Here is a 15737-nt window from a genome sequence, read left to right as displayed (position 1 = left end):
GTGACAGACCGTATCTATTGTGGACATAAGACGAGCAAAGCTGGTTTAGTTGCTGATCCAGAGAAAATATCAGGAGTCACTGAAAGCCATCTTCCACAATATGAAGAGGGATCCTCTTAAATGAATTGGGTCCTGACTGTACAGAGATTTATGTACGTGCTTGAACTTTACACCAGAAATACACCGCTGAGGCCCAAGAGATTATCCACAATGTGTGAAGCTAAGCACTTGTATAAATCTTTGCTGGAACCATGCCTTTAGCTGTAAATTTTTTAGGGCATGGACTGTCTTTTACTATGCATGCATAAAGCATAGTGGAAGACTGAAGTCTGCAATGACCTCTAAGCTTTACCTGAGCAGCTGCTGTAATAATACATTTCTCAGGTGATAAAGTATTTGGCAGGGTTTCTACCCAGTTGCTCTATGGCACATTAGACTTTGCAAGCTGGAAAACTGCATTGCATGGCATTAGGAAGGCAAACACACAAGTTGGTGGAACAGACCAACAGGCAGGTTTCACAGCATGATTGCACTGTCAGCCAAGGCTTCTCCAAGCACAGATATATGGTTTACACAGGGAAGCAGTGGAATAAGAGCACTTAAAGGAAGAGCACCAAGGGTGTGATGCTGGTGGGCGTGGGGCTGCTTTTTCCAACATGAGTGCTAGCAAGCAAGGACAGCACTTCATGCCCAGCCCTACCAATGATATCTAAGCCATTATTAACTAAAAAGAGACAAAGCAATGGACCTTTTCCAGGAGCAGACATACCTGCCAGTTCTTCAAGGGCACTTGCTTCCTCTGAGTGCCACAGGACTCAGCAGAGCCCTCGAGAAGAGGCTGTAGAATGGGCACACAGGGATCTTCAGGATGTGCTGGAAGTAGCTGGGACATCCCAGAGCACAGTGGATCAAGAAAGGGAGATAAGTCCATTACTCTATTCTAGAGGAAGGCAGAGCAGTAATGCTATTCTTGGTAAGTCATCCCAGGGCTGGCCAAGGACTGGACTGTTGCTGTCAGCTTTGTTCCAAGCAGTCACCTTGGATGGGCTCCTGATACAACCTGCTCACATCATTTCTATGAGAGGTTGTGATCCCTACAGTACCTTCACCCTCCCAGTATCTTCATCTCCCCACAACAGCCTGCTGGCAGTCCATCAGGCTTTCCCAGGGCTATGTTGCCTTTGGGGACAGCTGGGGTCATGTGGAGCTGTATGATGGTTTGGCACATTGCAGCATGCATGGCTGTGCTCCACTAGCCAAAGTTGTGGACTAGGGAAAGCCATAAAGGAGGAATCAATCCTCCCAGGAGAGGCTGGGGGGACACGGTAGCATAAGCCGAGTTTTCCCAGCTCAAGATAGCTGTTTGGGCAGGAGCACTTCTAAAAACCCAGAGCAGGGGGCTCTGGTACCTGCACCAACATTATCCACTTCATAACCACCCAGGAGCTGTTGGTTCAGGAAGGGTGTCTGTAGTGCAGCTGGTCATATCTCAGTATTGGAGACCTGTTGCACTGCAAATCAAGTCCAGGGACTGGATCATGCTGTGATCCCAGAGGCCTTTGAGGGGTCTCTGTTGACCTGACTACAGAGTGTTTCCAGGAGAGCTAGCAAAAGCCTCAGGTTGCTAAGTGAGGTGTTATGTGGCCCCAGCCATCCTGGCAAGAAAGTGTGTTGTGGCTGAAGAAAGGTCCTGTGTTTCTGGAGGCCTCACATTATGCCAAGACTCCCTCACTCACTGCCATTTGTTATCACAGCTGAGCCCCCAAAATATCCTTGTCAGAAACACGTCCGTTTCCAATCCCAGCCAAGATCTGATAAGGAGTGAAGCATCTGGTCCCCATTAGAGGCTGCTTGCTCTTGTTTCTCACCATGTAGGAGAAGGCCTGGGGAGCAGTGCTGTGGTGCTCTGACGAGGTCCCATCTGGTGAAAATTAGGGAAATGATAACATCAGGGGGTTGTGGGGGTGGGCAGAGGGAAGCTGTTTTTGTTTTGCTTTGGAATCACATTCAACTCTTACACTGATGGAGGCCCAGATAACCTCCTCCAGCACATAGCCAGACCCAGCCCTGGGAAGGCAGATGGGAAGGTCATCTCCTGATTGAACATTGTCTTCTTCTCCCACATGCCTCCTCTTAGACAACCCCCGGTGGGTCTGTCATCCAGACTAAGAACCTGTGCTGTTCTAATGAGCCAGTTAGGATATTTCCTGAGGGAAACTTTCACCCATCTCAGATGCGACCTGTCCCTTTGAGAAGCTGTGGTGGAAACCCATGGGGACAGCATCCTTCTGCCAGGGTGCTCCAGGAGAGAGGATGAGTTTGGGCGTTGCAGCTCATGTACTTGGGAAGCATTGAGACTACCCACTTCAGACTATCTTAAAACTAAAATGAACTCAAAATTTACATAAAAACTCAGTATTGGTTCAGCTCTGGAGTAGTTCAGGGGTGGGGGAGCAATTAGAGAAAATGCCTTTCACTGCCGCTATGGGACTGGGCATTGCCCTCTGGTTGAGGTGGCTTACTGCTGAGGGGAGAGCAGCCCCTGGTGTGTGTATAGACAGATTCTGTCCCTGCAGTGCCTTTGATCCCACCCCTGGCCCTACTTTTCCCTCTGCATGAGAGTTTTCACATCTCTATGTGACCTATGTGTCTCATTGCTGGCCACAACTTGGCCTGGAGTTTCATATCCCTCCCAAAGCTCTGCTGCTTGCAATCTGGGTGGTGGTAGTTTGGCTTGCTGATTCCACTGCCCTAGAACAGACCTCCCTCAAGTTACAATCATGCCTTCCCTGCCAGGTGATGACGTTGGCCCCTTCTCCGAGGCCTCCACCCCATACCAGGGCTTCCTCCCTTGTCTTCACTGGAGACGGATGGGTATCATGAAGGCCAAAAATAACCAGAAAACCTGACCAGTGCAGTCTAGTGCAGGCACTCAGGCTGCAAGTGCTACCTCTGCAGAGCATGGGGGCATTGGTATGGATGGTCTCCTCCATTCTGGTGGGCCATGGCATTCACCATCTCTTCTCCCCTGTGCCAGGACTGCTGGCTCCATTCACTTCCTTACCAGGAAAACCTAGCAGAGCCGTATACACTGATTTCCTCTTTTTTTCTCTCTGACACAAACCAGGTCTGGATGGAGTTCTGTATTAAACACATTTAAAACATATTTTTTCCAAAATCCCCTCTTGGAAACCAGCATTTTTATTTCCCTCTCTCTCTCTCTTTCCCTCCTGTCACCAAGTAGCAATTAGCTACCTTAATGAGCCTTAGCCCTCCTCCTACCAATTCAGGCTTGCCCCGCTACCTTTGCCTGTTCAGGACAAGGCTGGCAGCAGTAACTGTGCAGCCCATGGAAATCCCTTCTCCTTCCCGCATGGGTCAGACTATCCCCAAACCAGCTGCCTGCAAAGTGGAGGTGGGAAGAAACTATTCTTTTCATATCCAGACCTTAAATGGTAGCTGGCAGCTGCAAGGGCCCATTGGAGCTCCTGAATCTCCAAGAGCTTAATCTGAACTGCACCATAAGCAGAAGCTGTGCCCTGGCCCAAGGCTTTCATTCAATCACCCTCCTTCCCAGGCCAGTCACAGCACATGATAGTGCCACAGCCCAACATGAACTCATAGGATGGTGGGGGATCTGGGCAGTGCTGGATCTAAAGGCATGTGCATCCTATCCAATGCATTGGAAGAATCTATCTCTTCCTTGGGTTTGCACACCTCTTCAAGGAGGTCTGGACAGCCCCTTGGGTCTGCCTGTGGCTCCACTCCTGTTTTGTTCCATTCATATTCTCACTTTGAGATTTTGTCCAGCAAACAAAGCCCTGCTGCAGATGCTGTGGGAGAGCTCCAACTTCTTAATGTTTCATCCCTGGCCTCACCGATGGAGCATACACATAGTCCTGGCACTGCTCCCCTGACCCACAGCAGTACTCTTGGGGGCACTGCTGTGTCATCCATCTGTCTCTGTCTTCCATGCTGATGTGCCCATGCTTGGTTATCTCTGTCATGGACCTCCCCATGCCCAATCCCAACCTTGCCACCATGTGCAAAGCATAGCCTTCTTCCCACTTCTTCTGCCCACCCACACTGCAGCCTAAGATCAATGGCAGAGGGACAGGGTTGTAGTTTGGTTGAAATTTTGGCCTGTCACTAACTAAACCTCAGGCTCAGCATGTTAGTGTGGACAGTTTGTGTGTCAGGTGTGTTGCCCTTGTAACTGGAACTTTTTCTCTCTCTCCTGTTCAGCCTGCGACTGCCACCCTGTTGGGGCAGCTGGTAAAACCTGCAACCAGACCACGGGACAGTGTCCATGCAAAGACGGTGTGACAGGCCTCACGTGTAACCGCTGCGCCAAGGGCTACCAGCAGAGCCGCTCACCAGTGGCACCCTGCATCAGTGAGTACTGCTACACTCTCTGTGTTGTTCTTCCCTGTGTTTCAGGGCTGCCATGCTCTCAGCACCTCCCCAAGTAGCACCTTGGTGCCCTCACTTGAAACCACCCTGGTATGCTGGATCCAGGGAATGGCTCTCTTCCCCAACCCTGAGCTCATGGAGATCTTGTGCCAAGTGGAAATGCTCTGAAGTAGTCAAGACAAGGGGTTCTCCATCAGCAACAGCCATCCTCCAAGAGGTGGCCAAGACAGAATGGCTGAATTGTGTTCTGGAGGTGACTGTGTTTCACTCCATTAGCCAGAGAGGGTCTAAAAGGCTCGCTTGAATTCGTGCTCACTTTCAGTCAGCTAAAATAAGTGCTGATGAATCCTATCTTCATTTGCAACAAGGTACCTTTCTCTCTCATGGCTGAGTTCTGTGCAAGGTCAGTCAGATTTGGAGCAAGGGCAGGTCTTGGATGCACTGAAGTCAGTGTAAAACTATCTTTATTTTTCAGGGGATCCAAATTTGACCCAAATGATAGAGGAACAACTTCCCTCCCTCCAGCATCCACTGAATGTGCTGGAATAGTAGCAGTGGGAGTTAAAGCCAATGAGCTTTCAATTACTCTGGATTCACCTTGTGACAACAGAACAGTGTCCCCTCTGAACAGTGGCCCTATGTCCAGAAACAGGCTTCCCAAGAAGGTTGGCTGGTGTCACTTGCTCATGTCCCTTGAGACAGGATTACTGTTCCCTGGACTTGGGGTTAGGACAGAATTTCTCCAAGGTTTTATTGACAGGAGTCCTGAGAAAATATTGTCTTTCCCCACACTTATAGCTGTGCTGTGCAGCATGGAGAACCACTCAGGTCACCCAAGTGTCTTTCAACCCCTGGAGCATGTCTTCTGCAGCAGTGACTTAGGACTCTTGAGGATTGCAGTGCCTCAACATATCCCAATTTATTAAGCTCAGTTTGGAAATTTCCAGGTGCATTTAATAGCCTGTGATATCTAGATCAGGCTTGTTCAGTCTGTTGTCTTTCTCAGCTTATTTCCTGGGAGATGACCTCCCAAATCCCCTCTGCACCTTGTTTGTGGAGGGCTTTCATCTGTGTGTTGTCCTCAGAGCCTTCCCTGGCTTCCAGGGAGCTCCTGGAGCTCCTTAACAAAGCAGCAGAGGCATGGAGACCTCACAGGGGGAAGTTCCCTCTCAGGAGCTCTCAGTTTGGCTCCTTTGCCCAGATAAGAAGTGTTACCCCAGTAGTGGGCTGGGAGGAAAGAGAAGAAGTACCCTGGGGTCTGACCCTTCCCAAGGCTGGCATCCCTCTTTCCTTCAGACATCTCTCCCTTTCTCTTCCAGAGATCCCTGCCATCAACCCAACCTCCCTCATCACCAGCACAGAAGCACCTGCAGGTAAGTGGTCTGCACCCTGGACCAGGTCAGGCCCATGGCTCCAGGCCTGCCCAGTGACATCTCCTCTCCTCTCCTCACCTCACCTTGCCTCACCTCACCTCTCATCTCCCCCCACCGAGACGCCCAGAGACCAAGTGCTGAGCCACCTCTCCAAACCCAGATCACCAACCACAAGGTTGCCTGCAACAAAAAAATTAATGAGATTTGAAATCCTATTTATTTCTGGAAAGTGACAAGCAAAACTTGACATGAGTTTCTTTATCACCTCCATGGAAAATAAAGATCCTGACACACCTAGCAGCCCATCCAGGCCTCTCTCCCCCTCGCCAGACCATGGCAGGGAGGTTTATGGCATATGACACCTATTGCTTTCTCTCAGTGCATGTCTGGGGGTTTGTTTCTTTAATGTCTTGGTGATCTAAGTTCTCTTACTGATTTCAGTGCAAAAGGTTTCTCCTCAGCACCCTTTGCCTCTGCATGGCACTGGCTTTCCGAACTGGCACTGGGACTGTGCCGGTTTGGCAGGCCGTCCATGCTGGCTCTGTTGCAGGCAGGCTCAGGAACACCTTATGCTGGGGCACACACTGCCAGTTCTCCCACTCAGGCGTGGGCTACATAGGATTTGCCCCATCTAGGTCTGAAAAAGTGAAGTGGTTGGGTCTCAAATGGTCACCACTGGCTCGTCTCTTAGCCACAACGATGCAGGATGGTAGGATCATGAGATCACTAGGACTGGAGGATCACTATCACAGCTTCTGCGTGGAGCAATGTAGCACCCTCTCCTGCCCGGCAGGACATGCCAGTACTAATACTCTGCTCTGGCATCCAGGTCCAGTGTAGCACTGAAGGAGAGTCTGCTGCTGCCATCCCTTCACACTGAGTGTAGCACGTGGGAGAGAATCACTGCTGCAGAGGGGCAGCTCCTTGAGCAAGCTTTAGGCTTTGCATATGTAAGGGAGATACTTCCGATGTGAAAACCTCTGCCATTAGACCTCTTCAAGAACAACCCCTTTTTATCCCCAGACTGGAGAGGCAAGAGTCTAATTTCCATGCAGTGTCCTGGATTTGCTCAAGCTCTTGTAGAAGCTGTAGCTTGGACACAGCCTGGATACCAGGATGCTTAGTGCAATGCAGATGCCTGGATTGATGGATTAGGTTCCCTCTTCCAGTCTGGCTCCTGCTGCCAGGGCCCCACAGAAGTCACCTCAGATCCCATCAATCTCTGACACAAAGCATGCCGATAGCACCACACAGTGGTGTGTCACTGGTCTCAGAGTCCAGAGAAGAGCTGAGCTGAGGCAGCAGCCAGCTTGCAGTGCCCTGGATGGCTCTGCAGGATGTGCCCTGACAGATGCTATGGCAGACGGTAAAACAGCCTCTTTGCATGTCTCATCCGAAGCCTCCTTTCTTTAATAGGCCATCTCTCCCTCTCCTAGACCTGTCTAATTCTGCCATCTAATCCATCTTCTTGTCATCTCTGTTTCTTACGTGATTATCATCAGTGGTCAGAGTGGATGGGGTGTGCCAGTGCTGGGCCAGCTCTTTAAAGGCACGTACGAGCATTTTTGTGCACAAGAAATAGAGCATAGCAGGACTTTTCTCTCCCTTACTACTCTTTCTGGAGTTCCATTTTGACCCCATTAGCACCACAGTGTGGCTGTTTCTAGCAATCCCCTTGTGTATCCATCTGTAGGGATCCTTCCTGGCTTGGCCAGGACAAGTGCGAAGAAATTAAGAGAAGAAGAGGCCGCTTCTCTTCTCAGGCCACCATTTGCCCTGCTACTCTCAAGACATTGGTCCTTTCACACATCCCAGCATGAAAGACAAGAAATCCTATGCTGTTCTCTACTCTAGCCCATGGTACTTATGGTCCCAAGAAGACACCCAAGAAACCTCCTGTGTCAGCTTCTCAGGGGCTTCCTGTGCCCATATTTATTGAGAAGCTTCCCCCCGGCCCTGTTCAGGGTACATCCGTGACAGGGAAAGACTCCTAGGAGACCCTCGTGCCCTTGCCTCCAACTCCCCTGTATGTAGCCACCTCATGTGGAAATGGTGTGAAATGCCAACACCTATTTACCCCTTCCCAGGGTGGCTCATGACGAGGGCCATCTTCCTCAGCTTTTTGGGAATGTCTGTTAGCACACTTTGGTGGCTCCCTTCCCTTAGCCTACCCCCTTGTATTTAGCTCTCTGCGATGAGCAGTATTTTAGCTTGGTTTCCTGTGGCTGTGTGCATGCACTCATGTGGCTGTGAGTGTGCTTAGTAACTGAGTCTGTAGGAGTTTGACGAGGAGGAGAGGTTTCAAAGCTACTGAGTTGCTACAAGAGAAATGTGTACAGATAGCGAGGGAGAGGAGGGAGGCTTTCTTACTGATTGTGGAGGAGAAGGCTAATAGATGGCCCTGCTTCATTAACTCGGCTCCTCGCAGAGCAGAGCTGGCAGACGTGCACAGAGGGATGTGGCATCACCGCGTTTTTGTGGAAGGGCTCAGAGCAATGCACAGACCAGACCCCCACCTGGTGCAACCTGGCACAGCTTCTCTCACTCTCCCAGGCCTGCACTGGCTTGCACAACAGAGGTTCTGGCCCCTCCGTCCTGGTTATAGCAAGAAATGAGGTGTTATCAATATATGAATTTTATCCTGTGTCAAGCAGCTCTGAATGGATCTAACAGAGATTTGATTTTATGCTTTGGTTGTGGAAGAGAGCCAGTCCTCTGTAAATCATGCATTTCGTACAGTGTAATGGGACAATAATAAGATCTGAGCTATCTGTGATGGTAATTCTGCCAGGGAGGCTGACCGGGACAGGACAGCTTGCAGACTGACACCACCTCTGCTTCTACCCTGCCTCCTTTTGGGGATTGCAATGACTCCTCCACATGCTCCTTCACGGGTGACTACAACAAGGGAGCAGAGGCTCAGCATTGTGGCCCATCTGCATGGGCCTGGAGTAGCTGGGAGACCCCAGCCAGAGCCCCTGGTCCCTGTGGTGCTCCCAGTTTGGAGCTCTTGAAGCCAGTTGGAATCAGGGAGGGATGACAGCGCTGGATGGGAGCCCCTTCCTGCTCCCTGGCACCCAGGGGTCCTTCAGGGTCTCCTTTCCATCAGGGCTCTTGGCAAGCAGAGCGGGAGGGAGCTGAATGTGGATGTTTGTCTTTCCTTTGGCTCTGGTTTGGACAAGAAGGCTTATGGGAAATTAATTCAAGACTATTCTCCAGTTCATTTTGAAACAGGAACTTTTTGCTTTTTGGCCATGAAGCTCCTAACTGGGAGCTGGGAACACCAAAGAAGGGGCTTTGGGAAAAGGGGGAGAAAAGAGGATTTGGAAGGTTTTATTGCAAACACAGAGCAACACATGGAGCAATGTTAATCAAGGTGACTCCCCTTCAGTGCTTTATAAATAGGAACATTCTTAGAATTACATCTGATATTTTCAGCTGCATAAAAATAAATGGCACTCAATGGAGACCCTGGTGTTTACCTTGTTTTACTGAAGAAGGTCTCTCTTAAACTGCCTGCAGTTTTATCTGTGGGTTTGTTGTTTTAAGATTTCCGGCTTCTATCTCAAACATCTTTAATGCAAAGTAGTTTGCCTTTGCTCAGAGTCTGCTCCAGGAGAGCATAGGACCCAGCTAGGGTCCTGCTCCTCTAGGACATGCTCCCCCATTCACATGATGAGTGGGGATCGAAAGACATTCTTGCCTTGTCCATCTCTGCCCAGGGGTTTTCCAGCCTCCTGATGCTGTTCCCCTAGAGCAGGGCTGGCTGTGGCAGTGCTGTCTGCACCCTCTGCCCCCCTGTCTGCAGCCTGCTGCCTTGTTGCCTGCACCCTGTTGCCTGTACCTTGTTGCCTGAAACCTTCTGCTCTGCTGCTTGTACCCTGCTACAGTGCTGCCTGCACCCCTCTGTCAGCACTCTCCTGCCTGCACCCTCTGCCCCTCTGCCTGTACCCGCTGTCCCTCTGCCCCGCTTCCCTGCACCCTCCACCCTGCTGCCTCTACCCTCCTGCCTGCCAGCACCCTCTGCCTTAGGGCTGGCTAGGGGACTGCTCTGCAGTCAGATCCTGGCAGGGATCACAAAATAAGCAGGAGGGTCAGACCCCAGGGGAACTTTGCCTGTCACAGCAGTGTGGCTGCGCACCAGGACTGGGGGAACAGAGAGGATACACAGCAAGCCCCAGAATTAGCTGGGGATGGCAGAGAGGCTGGTGACAGAGGGGCAAGGGCTGGCATCCGTGGGAGCAGCATGGGGCCCACAGGGTCCCAAGGGGAAGCTCTCTAGGGTTTTGCCTCTCCCTGGCCACCCCTGAGAGGGGCTTTTGGCTGCTGGCCCTCAGGGGCTGGCCCCGGGCGCCCCGTCCTATGCCCGGTGGTCACCAGCTTTGCCATCCCATCACAACCCAGGCAAGCCTCAGAGCACCTCCTCCTCCTCTCTTCTGCATCTCCCTCCCTCCTTCGCCACCCGTTAACGCAGCGCGAGAGCCTTGCCGAGGCCGCAGCAGGTGTGCCTGGCTCTTTGAGGGGTCTGGTAACAGGGTTTCATTGTTTGAAGCCCTCCGGTTTTCAGGTGTTCTGCTGCCCCTCCCCTCCCTGTCTGTCTCCCACACCTCCCCCCGCTGGGGACCCTTTCCCTGAGTGAGTCACAGCTTTTTGCTGACATTTACCATCCTCTCCCTTGGTCCAGCAGCTTTTCTTACTTCCTGGCTTTCTCCTGCCTCTCTGGGCCTTCATGACCTTCAAAGTCCAGCTTTGATCTTTCTGCCCAAGTGGTGGACTAGCTCTGTAACAAAATGTCCCGGGTCTATTTTTTTGTGATTATTATTATTATTATTTTAAAATATTTCCACTTAGTGAAAGAGAAAATTTGTGTTCCCGGTTAGCAGAATTAACAAAACTAACGGAGTGCAAAACAGGGCTTTAGAGGAATTCAAAGTCAGCAGTAAAAGATTTGCAGCCATAACACCTAATTAAGTTACATCTCTCTTAAAACAAAATATTCGTTCTATTTTCAAGTCAAGGAGAAGTAAACCAGATGTGCAAACTCACTGCCTCTCACACACGTCCCCCTCCCCCCACCCCACATGAAGGCCAGTCTGTGCTGGCCCTTGGAAATCAGGGGTGCTTGCCCCTCACCGTTTGTGTCCACTCGTGCTCCCTCATCCCATGTCTCTCAGCATCTGCCTCCCTTCATCCCTCTCGCACACCAACCCTTCTGCGCTACCTTGTCTCAGCCAGGCAGGCTTTTCCCTCTCCCCCACCAGCCTGTTGCTCCTACATGTGGTTTAGCAGCCGCTCGCACGTGGCGGGCTGCTCTACATGTCTGTACCGGAAACTGGTGCAAAACTAATGTTGGCAGGCAGCAATTCAGGCCCTTCTCCACCTTCTCGTATGGCCCAGCTCATGCACACACACATATACTCCTGTCCTTGTACACACTTGCTAACACAAGTGACAGCTATTTCCTTTCTGTGCCCACCTGGCAGCATGCCCCAGCACAGTCCCCTGCTGAGCACAGCACATTCACATCATTCCTGGGGGTGGTGAAAGCTCCAGGCTGGGCCATGGAGCCTGACTTAAGTGGAAAAAGCAGTTTAGGGCAATGGAGAAGCAGGGAGGGGGTGAACCGGAGAGTGTGTGCGCTGGAAGGAGAAAAAAGGGGGATTAGGGAGGCTGACTCTGGGAATGCGTCCATGGAGAGGAGGAAGGGGTGCCGAAGGCAGCCATGCGGCAGAAGCAAGTCTGCTTCTAATCTGGTTCTCCCCTTTAATTCAAGAAAGCTCTTGCATGGTGACACAGGTGAGCAGCCCAACTGTGAAAGCAGAGAGCAGGGTGGCAGGGATGCACGTAGCTGCACACTGAGCGCTGGGTGTGAGTGGGAGTGCAGGTGTGAGTGTGGGTGCCAGGTGTGCTTATATGGTTTCTTGTGGAGGAGCCTGACAACAGCCCTGCTTGTCCCTCCATGACATGCCTGGCATTTGTAGCCCTTCAGCTCCTTGGCACTGTGGGATTAACCTGCACCAGTGTCTCAGTTTCCCCTGCACCTGATCTCATTTCCCTTCTCATCTATGCCTCTAAGGAGGGCACTGTCTGCCTACCGCTCGGCCGGGTGAGGGATGAGGCTGCTCCCACCCCATTAAGAGGGATCATGGAGCTGCATGAAGCAATTTCTGGACAACCCCAGCACAGCCGGTGATTAGGCTAGTGCATGCGATCATAATGCAGTGGCCAAAATCCAAGTGTGTAAAGGGACTATGTGCTACTGAGGGATGCAGCGGCAGTGGGGAATGGGGGAAGAGAGCTCTTCCAGGATGGCAGATGTGACAGAGCTGTGTCTCAGAGTGGGACCTCACACAGGGAGGGCCCTTTCATGTAGCAAGAGGGGATGGAGACGTGTGTCAGGGCCAGGACTGCAGCGTATCCTGGGGGAAACAGCAATGTCTCAGGCTGAGGGATACATATCCCAGGGGATGCAGCTGCACCTCGGGGCTGGCACTTTTGGGGGCTGCGATGTTGGTGGCCTGGGGACAGGTCCAGCAGGAGTACAGCAGACAGGAGACGGGAGCAGATGGGGGCTAGGTGGGAAGGGCAGCTGCGGGGGAGGCAGGCAGGTGCGTACCTGTGCAGCCAGCGTGAGATCTGGGGAGCCGTTGAGGCTTAACTTGATCTTCTTTCCAAATCCCCTTAGCAAGTATAACACCACATCCAGGAAGTTTAAAAGGGAGCTGGGAAGGTGGGGGAGATACTCCGGGAGCTGGCAAGGGGGAGAAGCACTTGAGAAACAGCTTCTCTGATGGCTGTCCAACTTCTCCTGACATTTTTATAGGGTTACCCTTCAGGATTGATAGCAAGCGTGTAGCCGAGTCTGGCTCACGGCACAGGCAAAGCCGCTCACTTGGCTCCTTCCCAGTGCCTGGCCACGGGAAGAGCCCTGCTTCCCTTCTCCGGCCACCCTCCCCTCTCCCTCCCAAGTTTTTCCTTTCACCATGTGCCAGGGCCTCGGCATCACCTCTGCAGCCCCAGCCCCGGAGCTGCGACCCATCACTCGGCATCTCCTCACCACAGAGCAGACGTGGCCACTCAGCCTGGGGCAGCTCCCCATAGCCGGGCACCATGCTGGGGTCACCACCGTGGGAGGTTGCGGGGGGCTTCTCCCACCCAACACCGCCCTGCCTTCTGGGAATTAAACCCCCACGGACAGGGAGCTTGGCTGTGAGGTGGTTTGCAGCACACCCAGGCAAGCCCTGCTCACCCTTTAGATGGTGTCTAAGCCCTGGGAGTGGGGAGGGCAATCCCCACTGGCTGGGGCTGGTTTAATCCCTCTCAACCCTCACAAAGCTGTTTTCTACACTGCAGCAATACAAACCAACCCTGAGTGCATGGCAATGAAGGCCATGTGTTCAGAGGCAAGGAAGGGAAATAAATGCCTTGCGTCACTTGGGCTTTTTTTTCTGTTTCTTACATAAATTGAGGCAGAAATTGATTTTATATTTGAGGAATGTTCCTCAGCACAAAGCTGAGGTTGAAAGTCCCCAAACTAATCCCAAATTGTTAATTCCAAACACCATTTCTGGCTCTTCAGAATCACAGTTTTATTATGTTAATCATGAGCGGGAGCCCAGGGCAGTTATTGTTTTTCTTTCTTCTTTTCTTTCTTTCTTTTGTTAATGAACGATAGAGCGGAGGGCTGGCGGGGAGAGCAGTTTGGCAAAGGTTGCCCCTCCAGCCCCCTCACACCCCACTGCCTCGCACTCTGTGGGCCCTGCGTACTCGGGACCAGCCTAGCATCAGCGTTGGTGTGCCAGCGGCACTGCAGCTGCCCTGGGCTGTCCTCTTGCCAGATGCTGCAATAAACCCAGGTTTGTGCCCTCTGGGCTAAAAAGCTACATGCCGTCCTCCTCTCCCACATGAAACCCAGCTCACCCCAGTGGCAGGGGCAGCTCCCTGCTAATGCGGGACCCGTGGCTGAGCCATGGCCATTCCCAAATGTAGACAGGTTTTCCACTCCCTGAGGCTTCCTCCTTTCGTTGCCTAGCCCTCCATTTGTGATGCTGGCTAACTTTTTTGGTGGCTTGGCTCCCGAGCCTCGTTTCCAGCAGTGAGGTGGGACCACAGGCCCATATGTTCCTACGTGTCCTTGTGAAAATGCAGCTTGGCTCAATCCGCTCTGGCTGAATTTGTAGGAGCTGAGAGCAGCCCTAGTGGGATTTTTTTCTTTAGACCCCTAAAAACACGGCCCACTTTGAAGATATTACCCATGGTCACCCGCACCATGCGGTTCTCCTCTGGTTCCTGCCCCTGCAGCCACCTCTTGGGTCTGCAGCTCTGGCAGAGGTTGTCCCCAGCCCTCGCTCTGTGTCCCCCCAGCTTGAGTGCCTGGGCCAGACCATGCATGAGGAGGCTGGGACAGAGCAGAGCTCTTGGGCTGGGACACTGCTGAAACTTTGGACAGTCTTTTGAGCTGCAAGAATACTGTTGGTATTCATTTCTGATTCTCCTCCTTTTTTTTTCCCTTTTGCCCTGAAACCGTTCTAGTTTCTTCAAGAGAAATCACTCCAATCCTGGAAAGGTGTTTTCTGACCCTGCAGATCACTTTACAGCTTGTGGCACTTTAAAATCATTCTTATACAGAAAGGCTCAGCTTTATGGGCATCTCTCCAGGGTTCGATCCCTGGCAGTGCTCTTCAGCTTTAACTCCTGCCTTGCCAAAGGTCCCTGCTGCTACTAGGTCTGCCTTGTCCCTGCTACTGCTCCCTGGGGAGCTGCCAGCAGCCCTGCCTGCAGCCTGCATGGTCCCTCCACACCTCCCAGCACAGGCACACTCATGCTGTCCTGACCTTCATCAAAGGCTTGCACTGGGGTCAGCACCCTGGCAGGACCCTGCAGCAAGGGAGATGCCCAGGAGGGAAGGACCTGGGGTGGCATGGTCTGGAGGGTGGCGTGGCCTGGGCACATGGACAGCCTCCTCCCACTCTCCTTGCTAAAGAAAAGGGTAATTCCCCTCCTGTCTCTCTTGGGCTTGTGAAGAAAGCAGCACATTTGGGTGCCAGAACTTGGCTGGGGGCAACCAGAAGAGTTGCTTTGCTTGGCCAGGGTGCCCCGAGGCCATGCTGGAACTGCTGACACAAGTTCTGCCAGCCTCAAACACTCCCCAGGCAACAGGAGGGAAATACAGCCTTTGCCTCTGGACTGCTTGGGCCTGGGTTTTTACTTTTAAGAGCCCTGGATCTGTCCTGTAAGCAGAGGCGTAGCTGTCATGTGCCGTGGGCCATGCTCAAAGCAGAACTGAGTACTTAAGATGCACTCAGGAGCTACCACAGTGTTTAAAATACAGGGCTTCAGGCAGCCAACCACCCAGCAGTGCCAAACCCTGCCTCTGCACCACCAGCAGGATAAGGTGGCCTGACATGGCCCCCGCATCATGTCCATGCCTATCCGCAACTACCACCATCATCCCCTCGGCCCTGGGAGGGAAGTGGAGATCCGGCAGCGGGTGCCCGCCAATGTGAGCCCACGTGGAAGGGCAGTGAGGCAGTGACAGCACCACTCAGCAGGCAGCAGGGAAAGCTGAGCTGAAGAGCAGGGCTCACCCCCCTCTGCCCAGGAATTAGCTTCGTGCTGAGCCATTTCTATCAATGACAAATTTGGAACAGGCATCACAAAGTCCCCAATAAAAGGGAGTCAGGCAGAAAAGAAGAAAGCAGGAGAGTCCAGGACGAGTTTGTGCATTTCTGGGTCTCTTTCTTTCTTCTTTTTTCTTCCTCCTCTTGGCACAGGGCAGCTGCTATTCCCCTCTCTTTCCCCAAACCTTCACTCCCTCCCTCCATCCCCCTGTCTCCATCCAAAATGATCTCTGTGGCAACCCACAAACAAAGACAACTTCAGTGACTGCTTGCTCTGTCTCAGGGGAAGTGGAGTCGGCTCTGCCAAGCTGGACAGAGAACCTGAGTGATG

General features: G+C 52.2%; 1 protein-coding gene across 1 annotated transcript in view; it reads left to right on the top strand.

Moving 5' to 3' along the window:
• Positions 1-15737, top strand: part of NTN3 (netrin 3) — a 39559-nt gene that overhangs the window by 20084 nt on the left and 3738 nt on the right. Inside the window, exons 3-4 of the mRNA XM_026071632.1 lie at positions 4246-4395; positions 5733-5786. Coding sequence (XP_025927417.1) covers positions 4246-4395; positions 5733-5786 — 204 coding nt within the window. The remainder of the gene's footprint in view (positions 1-4245; positions 4396-5732; positions 5787-15737) is intronic.

The sequence above is a fragment of the Apteryx rowi genome, unplaced genomic scaffold, assembly GCF_003343035.1.
Source record: "Apteryx rowi isolate R43461 unplaced genomic scaffold, aptRow1 scaffold_329, whole genome shotgun sequence".
In the NCBI taxonomy this organism is placed as follows: domain Eukaryota; kingdom Metazoa; phylum Chordata; class Aves; order Apterygiformes; family Apterygidae; genus Apteryx; species Apteryx rowi.
This window is presented reverse-complemented; position numbering and strand designations above follow the sequence as displayed.